Here is a 12,549-nt window from a genome sequence, read left to right as displayed (position 1 = left end):
TACTCATGGGTACTGTAGTTTTTTCGTTTCATAAACGGTTCTGATTGGCTGCTGGGCATTTCTAATAAAGAAATGAGAAAGCATAATCGGAGCCTCCTGTCCTGACATAGAATTGTGATCTCTCAAGCATTTCCTATGTTTACGACTGAATGCATGTAATATTCATGTATCAACGGAATGTGCACACTTCTAATAATTTTCCTTGATAAGGTACCTATTTATGATGCAATTTTCAGGTACCATCTGTATAATGGATTTTTTTTTTTCCTAACTGATTTTTTCTAACTCATTTTCTTACCATCTAGACTTCCAAGTTCCTTAACTGCTTTTGAATGTATGCCACTGTTCACGACTTTTATAAATGTTAACCATTTTTTCATATTGTCTGATGTCTACTGTCTACGACACGATTTATCTTTGAACAACTTACATCTGTTTTCTTCCCATGCCAAGCCAGTATGTGCAACTCTGATGCTTGATAGCTATGTATTTATCCAGGTTGCCACAAATAAGTGTGTTTAGACTCATCATTATATGGTATTTATTACATCGACCTTTGTCAAATATGTTTAAATTCCTTTATTATCCATGATTGTATCATTCACTCAGGGCCAATCCCCTTTTTTTCGTCCGGATTAATTTTCCGTTCGGGCCTACTATCCCGAAGAAAACAACCTCCGTTGTCTTTCTTTCTATCACATTACCGACTGTCAGCATCTAGCGTCTGCGCCGCTTTGAGCGTCATGCGGCGCAGACCTCTCTAGATAAATGGCTACCCAGTGCTGCTTAAGTGCTTTGGTTTGTGAACTCTGAGGACAGCAGTTGCTGCCGCTGCTCACGGTAAAGGGCCCCTTTTTTTCTTTTCTTTTTTTTTACACTTTACCTTTGCGTAGACCTTTATTCACTGCTTTTTACCGGTACATGATTTAATGGCTAGAGGTTTGGCTTTTCAACTGCCCTGCATTTTCGGCGTTTTGTCTAATTTAAGCGTTTATTCCTCCTTGCTTAGACCGTTTTTTAATGATGCCTGAGATTCCTGGTTCTTTTGTAACTTGTCATTTTTTCTGAGTAATGTTCTACCCTTCGGGGTCGGGCCCATGTAGATTAAATATTATCCTGATTGCACATTTGGATTGTTTCACTTTCAAACGAGGGCACAGACCTTTGGCTGTTTCTCTTCATCTCTCACTTCGACCCGTAGCTTATCTGTTGGGTCGGATGTTGAGTGTGTCGATTATCTCCATTTCAACTTTAAGCTCTATTTGCTGACGATAGGGTTGGTACCTTGTCTAATGCGCTGTATTTCCTCTAGGTTTGTTTTTTTTAATTGTTTTTACATTGTCGTTCTTCTACCTTGTATTTATAGAGGCTGAATCTCGCTGTGATAGATTTCACTGTTCCCACCGATGGTACGCCACGTCGTGTGATGTTGGAGTTATTAATTTCTCTGATGCTTTCCTAACTATAATTGAGTAAGTCATTTATGCCCAGCTTTTTGAACTTTTAAGAATTCATTATTTGTTTCATGGATCAGTATTACAATGACACCTTACAATTCTCTGTAGGTGTAAATCACCCCACCCTCGTTTGGAGCCTAGCAGCCCCTGCGCCTTTTGACGCCTAGCCAACAGTGACCATATGTCCATCTGAAAACATGGTAAATATAGCGATTTCCTCCATATTGAGTCCCTTTTTACCTTTCTTGTATAGGACTCGACATACATGTGTAATCATTGATTCAATATCATTGTAGGTGCCATCTCTCCGTGTTATACCGTCCCCTTTGTCCTGAAGAAGACCCCGTTAGTAAGGATTCAACTTACCTACCCATGTCCAGGGGTCGAAACGTCGACAATATGACATTGCCAGTACTTTCAACAGTGCAATGCACACTGTATTTTTCTTTCTGTACATGGTTATTGTAAATAATTTACATTCAAATTGATGAATTCCATTTGGATTGTGTGGCTTAAAATTGTTTTACCTTACAATTAATTTGTGACTGTTTCACATATTTTATATGTCACTTCCCCCTTACCTCACTATATTCACTACCCCCCTTCCTTCGTATGGCACCCCGCACTGTTTAATTAGTGTCATATTTATGAAAAATGTGTATTTTGCCATTGTGTGATTAAATAACACTTTGACATCAATTTTTTGTTTAAATATCCTTTGGTATCGAATTTATGTTATTTTTCAACAAACTTGTATACTCTGGGACCTTTCCTCCTTTATACTGTTTAATACCCAGGTCCCAGGGACTCTTTGGGTTTACCCTTTGCTCTAACGCCTTCAGAAAGATGAGCATGTACGACTGGTAAGCAACATATCCACAAGTGTGACCTTTTAACCTGCTAGATAGACTGTCCTCCATCAGGGTCTTTATGCTAAGCAGAGTCTCCATCCATTTTGTTGAGTGTCCCTTTTTTCATGGAATGGGTATATTAAGACACTAATCAGTCGAAGTCTGCCTCACCTCTTTCATATGTCCAGTGCTGTGATGCACCTCCAGGTGCCCTACGCCTTCCCATGGCCTCTGTACAAGACTTACATTCAAAACGTCACAACCTTTCATCGAGGGCGCTATGTCATCACAAAGGCCTTCAACCAGTTGCCCCTGGCTAGGAGGACACGGTTTGGGAGGACGCCCCTTTTTTAAGTGCTGGTCCTAGCCCTGTGGAAAGCTTACTTGTACTTCCGTTATTTTCCCTATAAAAGGGACTGAGCTGGTTTTGCAGAATAAAGTCTACATTGTAAAGGTTGAATAATCTTTTCACCACACTTAATAACAAGCATTGAAAATGCAATATGTCTCGCCTTTGATTAAGTTAAAGCCACTTGCTTTGCTATACAATACCATTAGCACAACAAATGGCTTTAACTTAATCAAAGGCGAGACCTATTGCATTTTCAATGCTTGTTTACTTTATCTTTGAACGTGCTGTTAAAAGAGTGAAGAAAGTAATGCATAATCGTCTCTTGGGTATGCTTAACAAAATTAAAACTTTCCCTTTTGTTAACTAGGACATTTTTCATTTCACAAATGTGAGACTATTGCAAATGTTTGTTTATTTTACCGGTCTGTCCATGCCTGTAGTGTTATAGTCCGTTCTCTCTGTCCATGCCTACGACGTGAGAGTCCGTCTTCCCTGTCCATGGCCTGCGCGGTGGGCGGGGCCTCGAGGCTCTGCCGCTGGTTTTCAAACGGCTGGAGCCGGTGGAGCCGCATCCCCCGGTGACCTCCGGCTGACCCCGCCCGGACATGACGCAGCAAGCCTCCGCCCAGGTGAGGACCCCCGGGCTCTGCCGCCCCCCACCCCGCATGTTCACGCTCGTGTCATTCTGTGTGTGTTGCGTCTCCCGTGACATGAGTGAACGTGTCTATCTCTGCGCGGGGTCTCCTCGGCCTCCTGTCCCAGCAGTCCCCTGACCCCCTCTGCCGGGTCAAAGAGCAGCCCCGGTGCCTCTTCGCCGCTGGGTCTCCCGTGCCGCGTCCAGAGTCTTCCACTCCGCTCGTGCTCCCAGAGCTTGTTTCTCATGTCAAGTAGCGCCAGTTAGTTTGACTAGAGGAGCCCCGAATCCAAAGTGGGTCTCAACTGTGTTTTTAATCCCTGCCTAACCTCTTTGTATTTTATGTGATCTCTTGATTGTGTAAATGACTCGTGAATTCATATATATTTTTTTTTCTTTCATATTTTCAGTTTGACATCTTTTAATCCTCCACCCCCCCACCCCCCAATAATACATGTAGGAAACTGGAACTTTGTTTTTTTTTTTAAACCATTTTTATTGAAAATAAAAACCACAACTCAGCAGCAGTAATGACACTTACACAGTGACCTCAGCAGGAGAAATATACATTTGTGCGTTGGCAATAACAGGCAATATATTAGGGCATAAAAAAATAACTCCGAGCAGTTAGTAAAGCAGTACAGAGGGGGTTACATGTACATGTTAGGCTCAGGGAGCCTGCCGCGCGCATACAGTTTCTGCTGGTCCGGAGGTTTCAGGGCACAGTGCCTGCCCCTGCCGTCTCCAATATAGCCAGTCTATCCCGTCTAAGTTCCACTGTGGGAGAAATACAGATGTCCCCCTGGTATTTGTTCCATCTTCCCCACTTTTGATCCCATTTCCGCGGGCAGCCCCTGCCTTTATATACAGTTTTCTCCGCTATCATGGCATGATCCATATTGTTGGCCCAAACTCGTCCACCCCCCATTTCTGGGCAATATTCCTTTTGGCAATGGTCCATCCCATAGCGGACCATGATTGTTCTGCTTGGGTGAGGTCTGTAGCCTCCCAAACATTAAGGAGGCAGAGCTGGAGAGAAGGGAGTATGGATTTGCCAATGGACCTCGCCACCTGTCGAAACACCTTGTTTTAATAAATTTGTACTGATGCCAGTACTAGATTTATTGTTCAAGCAAAAAAGGCTTGGGTCCTTATGCTACCTGGACCACTAGTAATATGAGCATACAAGATGTCCAGATTGTTCATTGCATATTAATGAAACAACGTGACCTTAGACAACCATTCCAAAGTCCGTGTTATTTAAATCACTTTTGTTTTTGTTTTTTTGGAAACCAGATTATGCCATTATTTTCATGTCATATCTCGGACAACACTTATTTTTGAAAAGATATTCTCTGGTGATACTTATAAAAGAATTAAACAAAAACGCACAACGCAGTGAAATACAGTAAAAAGATACAATGAACGTAAATAATGACATACTGTTTTTTTATTTTTATAACACATTTTAAGTTTTGTTTTCCTTCCATTCATTACATCTATTACAATTACACAAACATATGAATTACATTAAATGTCGCAGTACCGTCTGCACAAAAAAAAAGGGTCTGCTAAGGGTACAATAGTAGATCTGTGAGTATCCAGCAGTGTGACATTTCCAATTATCCATGCTTGACACATAATTTCGTGCAGATGCAGTCCAAATTAGTCCACGTGCCACTGCCCCATAATAAGAATAGTGAAACACATTAAACTGCCCCAACTTCGTGTAAATAATGACATACAATACAAAACGACCAGTCCTTTATTCAAATCACTCTAGGCAGACACAAGTTCTTTAAGACCGGCTTCAGTCTGCTGTCCTGCCAGTGTCAAAAGCTATGGAATTTCCCAAACTTTGGGGGTGTTGCTTTGGCGGGGAAAGAGATGTAAAGTATTCCTACATGGCACACCCTGTGTCTCTTAACCCATTAGCTAGAGTCAATGCTATTTATGACATGCACCCATTGGGCACCTTAGGGGTACTTCCCCCTAAAAGCCTAGTGGTCCTCTAGTGTACTGGCTGACTGGTATTGTTTAGCCTGCCACCACAGATTAGTTTATGACTCCCTGTAGGTGAGAGCTTGCACGTCCAGAGGCCAGAAACAATGCCTACTCCAGGGGGAAGTTGTTTTTTTACCTTCTCCAGCAGGATGGCTAATGAGTTAGCATGTCAAAGCCAGAGGCTTCAAAGCCTCTGCTGCCTTGGCTATGCAACACCGGCTTCCCCCTAGACCCGGGGAACGCCACCACCTGCCCCAAGGTTTGGTCCAACTGGGGTGGCTTAGCAAGCAGAAGAACAATGGATTTAACCCAGATCTCTTGACTGGGGTGAATGTTTGATTCATTCAGCATTCCATCCATCATTTGTTGCCGTGACACTTTTTGCCCTAAGTGGGATGGGTTTTCCCAGATGTGGGTCCCTTGCTCACTGTTCCACTGGATTAAAACTAGCCTGTCTGATGAGGGGTTTCACCCTGAAACTGGTCCCAGGATGCTTGTTTCCGTTGCAGGGGGGACATGGCTTGGCAATTTGGGCTGGACTGTTGCCATGAGTAACAGGGTCAAGACTTATTTGCATATGGCTGGGTCCATACTGGGGTGGCGAATTGAGAAAAAGAACGATGGGTTTAACCCAGATCTCTTGACTGGGGGTGAATGTTCGATTAATTCAGCATTCTATCCATAATTTGTTGCGGCAACACTTTTAGGCCAGGCACACCTGTAATGTGGGCCACCTGAAGTGGACAGCTACTGAAGTGTTTCACCATTTTGAATTTGGAAAAACTAAGAACTGAGTCCGGTTTATGCTCACTGTCCCAAGGAAGTGGTTACATAGGGGGTTGGTTCACCTCAGTATTAAGTAACCCATTGGCCACTACCATACACTGCCCTAAACGCTCCCCCACCCTTTTGCTGGGGGTGGATTGGTGTACACACCAGGAGAAAACAGTTATGAGGCCCGGGGTTGCCCTTTGAAGTATGGGGGAAATGGTTATGACAACTGATTTAGGGATGTGCCTTGTGATAAGTGTGTTGGTGTTGCTCTATCATGAAGTATCATGTAATGCCATAGTCCTGCTCAATGGTTGAGGACTGTATCGCTTTCTGCTATATAAAACAGTGTCATGTTATACTCTTTGTGCAAAACTCAATAAAGCTTGTTTATTAAAATAATAATCAGTATTTACAGGTCCCTCCGACACCAGGATTCAGATTAGTCTACTGGGAACCAAAGGAAGCACTGAGAAGAGACTAAGTCGTGAGAGCAGAGATTCAGCTCCAAAATTGGCGCCAAACCCTTCCTGGCTGCTTGTACCTTGACAGTCACAAAAACTGACTCGTACAGAAGTTGAACCCCAAGCCCTTGGAGAACTGCTCTACTTTCAGCAACAAAGCAGCATCTCCTTTGGTGTGGAAGAGCATTCCCCTGTATCTGTAGACATTGACATTATCGACCCAGTACTTTGTCTTTCTGGCCATCCGGCTAAAAGAGGGAGCAACTCTCCAGTCCAGGAGGTCAACCCTGTTGCTCTCCCTAAGTATCGAGCCACTGCCCCCCTCAAGGCCTCTCAGCACCAATACCTTGGGTACAGGAGTTCTTACACCTACCAGGGCTTGTTGCGTGTCCAGTCAGGCCATCACCGTCGTCAACACAGACCTGCCATCAAGGGACTTCATGATCCATGCCATCTTCATCCAGGTGCCTTAAACACCCTAACTATTGAATCTAAACACTACTAAATAAATACTTCGCTCCTGTCCTAATTTTGTCAGGGCTGTCAATCTCATAAAAGCAGCGTGACCATCGAGGCTGTCTTGCTTCAGAGCCTTCTCAACAACCACAAGCTAGCTTCCTAGCTAACGCTAGAGGAATCTCATGAGCCGTAGTGTGACCTTCTTCCCACATTTAGGAACATATCGGCAATAGATTACATTTCCATCAGAAAACTTCTGACTACCAAAGTTAGCACTTTCCAAGTGGACGATCGAGCATAAAGTGAACAGACCCTTGCGAGTAATCCTGCTATTAGCCACCAAGGATTCACCCCAGTTATTTGTTTTGGGCGGTCCAACTGGGGAGGAACTACACAGAGTACTCTGCAGAATTAAATGGAAAGATATGGGAGAGAAGCTGAGTAACTGGATCGCATCAAGACAGGCTGCAGATATGCCATCAAGTTCTCCCCCCTCTACTGGATTACTGGGATGAATTCTTGGCTGATCTTTGCAAACTACTACTACTACCTAGCCTTTCCCGGCGAACTAGTCCCACAACTAAACAACATCCAAATCTCAGTGTATGGAAAAAAAATCTTCCTTGCACGCCAGCAGGCCTGAAAAGCGAGCATAAGATTAGAACTAGGCCTCGAGAGGGATCTATCAGTTTCAGTTCAAAGCTTTATTCGGTTTGTTAAACACAACCATATAAGCAGAACAACAAACATGCCTTCACAAAATTATAAAATAAAATCGGTGAAAAACATATAATGTATAATACAACCTTCTACAGTACTTATACATATATTCCAGCAATATCAATGCTAAAAATTATTCTAAAATTCTAAATGATATGTTATGTGCAATTTTTGCAAAAGTGTCGCGTAACATTAATAAAGTGCATATACTGGCTTCATTTTGGAAAATATGTGCAAATTGAGCAATAAAGAATTGTATGTTACACAGAAAGAATAATTGATTTCCTCACAGCAATACATTTCAATATATAAGATGCAACATTAAATCAAATTTCTGCATCTCCTAAAGATGATAAAAACTTAATTGCCATTTTAGTAGAGCGCACATTATATTTTAAAAAAATGGGTTTCAAGTAAAATTTCATATAAAAGTGATAAGATTTACAAAACATTAAAAAATGGCAACAACTTTGTCTAGCGGTATTATCACATGGGCATACGGAGTTGGATCTAGTTTTCATGTGCGGAAATGACACTAGATGGTGAACAATTCCCAACCTAAGGCGTGTCAGAACGAAACGATGGGAATTGCGTGTCACTATAGTTAAATATTCCTGGAAACCTTTATTTAGTTTTAAGTCATAATACAAAACAGAGGTTGGTAAATTCCTAAACAACCTCTCTCTAGCCTCCCTTTTATATAATAGAAACCTTGTTTTTAACTCTTTCCTTGGGATTGATGCTGCAAACTCGGGGTCCGAAAAAGTATTGCATTCAAATAAAAGGTTATACCAGTAATAAATATATTTAAGCCATGGTATACGCAAAAAATGATCAAGCCTCAAGTAGTCTTTAATAATAGTTTGTGTGAATAAAGTTTCAGTATTGGACCAAATGGAACGCCAGAGTGTCAAAGGGCGGAATGCAGCCAGATCCGAAATATATTCGATTCCTACTTCCTCATGAATTAGTATTGTTGATGCTGAGGGGGGAACACACAGCAAACGTTTGAGAAACTTATTTTCATCATGCTGGAGCGTTTTGGCACATTGATGGCCCCACACTCCTGCCCCATATAATGCAGATGAAACACACCTTGCATTATAAATGGCCATCATTTCTTTTATTCTTCTGTCCCCCCCAGTTTAGCTGAAAATCTAAAAATACTATTAGTATTCATACTCATCTTGAGGTTCACATTATCATGTTCGTTTATCCACTTCCCATCCCCTGCAAATGTTATTCCAAGGTAACAAAACATTTGGACAGATTGCATCTTGGCCTTTTCTATGTAGAAGGTACTAGCTGACTTAACTTTCCTTCCACAAGTCATCACAAAGGTCTTAGATTTGTTGATTACAAGTTTCCTACTCTCTATAAATTTTACGAACTTGTTAATAAGACGCTGCAAACCAATCTGTGTGCGGGATAACAGAACAGCGTCATCCGCAAATAGCAAAATTGGAACTGCCCTCCCATCTATAAGGGGGGCATCCGATGAAATCTCACTTAGGGTAGAGTCGACTTGATTAATAAATAATGAAAATAAAAAAGGCGCCAAAACGCAACCCTGACGGATGCCTCTCGCAACCTTAAAAAAAGGGGTGCCTTCGCCAGACGGTCCATAGTGAACTTTGCATGACAACATCGAATATAGTCTTGCTAAAAAATTTACAATTTCCTTAGGTGCACCTAGATCCAAGTAAAATTTGCCACAAAAAGGCACTACTCAGATCCGTGAAACAGAGGAACAGGTTGCCCTTCCTGACAGTTGTATATTTATTAATAAGAAGGTCAAGGTTGACACACTGCTCCAGAGTCCCCAGGCCTTTTCTAAAACCGTACTGTGCCTTTGATAAAATTGCATTCTCATTCTTTTTAGCCCATGCTTCCAACCTTTTTAACATGGTTCTACTCATTATTTTGATCGAATCTAATAGGGAAATGGACGGTAATTACATGCCCCGGATTTAGATCCTTTTTTAAAAAGGGGGATAATTAAAGATTGGCCCCATGATGGCGGTAGCTGTCCTTCTGCAGTCGCATTAAAAAATCTCGCTAAAATCCAGAGGTTTATTTCAGTTTTGTATAAGTCCACCGGAACCCCATCCGGGCCAGGGGCTTTACCTCCTTTGCTATTTATTAGGCCCTCATTTACCTCATCTAAGCTTATTTGCAGTGGTAGTGGTGGCCATAAGGAGTCATTACTCTGAATTGGATCTAAAACTACCCTTTCCGGATTAAAAATATTTAAAAAATGTTCGGTCCATGAATTACAATCTATAAACGAAGTCATTTCAGGCACACTATCATTCTTTAAAAAGGGACAATTTATAGTCTCCCAATACAGTTTGCAATTATTTGTAGCTGCAGCTAAATTTAAGATTATTCCAAGCCTCTTCTTGGAGATCTCTTTTCCTAATGGCAAGTGCTGTTTTATAATTTCCACGTAGGGTTTTAATAAAGATGTTATTCCGAGGTTTGATGGTCAGGGCTTGTATAAGTTCATGTAGAGCCCGAGTACAACTTTTATCAAACCAACCTATGCTTGCTATCTTTTCCCCGCTGCTTCTTTTATTTCTTCTATTATTTCACTTATCCTGAGAAAGCTAGTAAAAAGGGTATTAAGATTAACTTCTTCTCGAAGACAGTAATCTATCTCCATACTACATTTCCTTACCACCTCCTTATGCATTTTCTGCGGGTCAATCCCAGCCCATTTGATTCTCATGCCGTTTGATCTCAAGGCTTCGATATTATTAATGCAGTCGGTTTCCACTATATGTTCGTTTCCCCAGGACAATAGCGAGATAGATATGCTATTGGGATCACTTAACGCTTGCTCATTAACCCATAGGTTCGAATAGTCAGTATTACTGGAAATCAAAATATGAGCGATATATGTGTTGGCGTTCCTCCCTGTAAAAGTTGGGCAGTTTATATTGTCCTTGTTCTTGGTGCAGCTAAGTAATTCCAAGTCTAGCTTTACTATCATTTTATTCAAAGCTGTACCATAGCTGCAATGAGGGAAACGTAAATGATCAACATCTTCATCATTACCTATCTCCCTTCTAAAGCCACATGAATTACTCATAGCCAATGGGCATAAACTAATATTAAAATCACCTGCCCAGAGGATGATGGTCTGCTTGCGTGATAACGCCAAAATCCTTTCAATTTCATTTGTAAGTGGGACTAAAATGTTTCCTCTGTTGTTATTAAAAACATTATTATAATAGTTGACCAGTAATAAATCTTTACCTTTAGTAAATTCTAGACCAGCACCTGACTATAAAAATCCACTGGGGTACAACTTTTGATTTTACAATTGGCCAATTTATTTGATATTAACAATAGAAGGCCACCCTTAGCCCTGCCGGCTGAGGAATAAACGGCATTTAGCCAATGAGAAGTATAGCCCTCTATAAAAGTGGGCTCCTTGCACCAAGTTGCCTGGAGGCAGATGATATCATGTCCTGCTCTGATGAAACCCCCCCCCCCCCCAGAAAGGTGTATCCAGTTTTCTGTAAAGGCCTGCTATATTCCAGGTCACTACGCTGTAACCCGTAACTGTACCTGTATTAACAACTACAGGTTCGTTATGGGGAAGTATTGGTGTTTCTACATGAGAGACCATATGCTGAGTTTCCAGATTAATTAATGATGATTTCGCTCCCACTCTCTTTATTACAGTGACTCTGTCATCCTCAGAGATATTAAATAGGGTAGATTTAAGTAATCCACTCACTCCCTTAGGTGAAACATGGGGTCGCTGGGTATCATGTCCCAATAGCTCTTTACATACATCCGATGGGACATTCTTTGTGGCCCCTATGGTGACATTAGCCTTATTTATACCCATTGGCAGATTATGTCAGTCGTTATCCTCTAATGAATCAAATGCCTGGAATCTATTATAAGTTGGTATTGCAAAATAGGAACGAGGCCTCTGCAATGTTGCCAAGCTATTTGTAGTATGGTTAAAGTTACCATGATGACCGGGTTCCAGTAGGTGCCTGTAGAAATACCCTAAAGGTAATAGGATTGTATTAAATTCCTGTTCTGGTGGGCGTGGAGCATTAGTAAGAGTACTTTGAGTCCATGAGCAGGATTTGAAATTTATAATGATGCAGTCCCCCTCAAAATTTTTCCTGAGAGGGCCCACCCATCCCACCCTTTGTGTTAAAATAATCTGGTTTGCGCCCTCCATTGGAAAGTTACAGTTATTGGACAGCCAATGTAGGGTTTTATTTTTAAGCATATTGTGATTTTCAACATGGCCGTACCTTAATTTAGGGACGTTTGCGAGTACCGCAACATAGGCACTACATTCCGGGGGTAAATTAATGAAAGCCGGGATCTGTCTAGTGTTGATTGTCGTAGAATATTTATTTTCTTTGCTGGGATGTTCTGCAGATACATGTTTCTCATTAAACTGTAAGCCCTGATTTCTAGGAATTGATGTACTTCTTCCTGTGGGTGGACGGGGATTCTTAATCTGATCTCCACGTGTGATGTTTATCATGTGGCTTTCCTAGGGGAACACTACTAAGACTTAAAGCCATAGGATTGGTCATGACTGGGGTTCCATTATTTCCCACATTATTACCCTCTTCTACATTATTTACCTCTGTGCTTGTTCTTTTTTCCTTGTATGGCCAAGAACCAATTTTGTCTAAGTTCCCACTTAATTTATGGACCTCCCTAGCCAGATTAGGCCCTTACATGAAAAAGTGGACAATCAGCTCAATTAATTTATCAAAAACCGCTTCTATACTGAGCGATATATCAAGATTTTGTTTAGCCCTTGTTCGAGGGGTGACCATATTCCCTACCC

At 41.5% G+C, this 12,549-nt stretch overlaps 1 protein-coding gene across 1 annotated transcript in view; it reads left to right on the top strand.

The window, feature by feature from the left end:
• The first annotated feature begins 3,181 nt into the window (after window positions 1-3,181).
• The window catches only part of LOC146863519 (uncharacterized), a 155,170-nt gene continuing 145,802 nt past the window's right edge, over window positions 3,182-12,549 (top strand). The window contains 1 exon segment of the mRNA XM_085642961.1: window positions 3,182-3,289. Within this exon segment, the coding sequence (XP_085499087.1) occupies window positions 3,266-3,289 (24 nt within the window). The 5' untranslated portion in view covers window positions 3,182-3,265.

Source organism: Triturus cristatus, chromosome 2_2, assembly GCF_964204655.1.
Source record: "Triturus cristatus chromosome 2_2, aTriCri1.1, whole genome shotgun sequence".
NCBI classification, from domain to species: Eukaryota; Metazoa; Chordata; class Amphibia; order Caudata; family Salamandridae; genus Triturus; species Triturus cristatus.
Note: the sequence above shows the minus strand (reverse complement) of the source record. Positions and strands in the feature narration are given on the sequence as shown.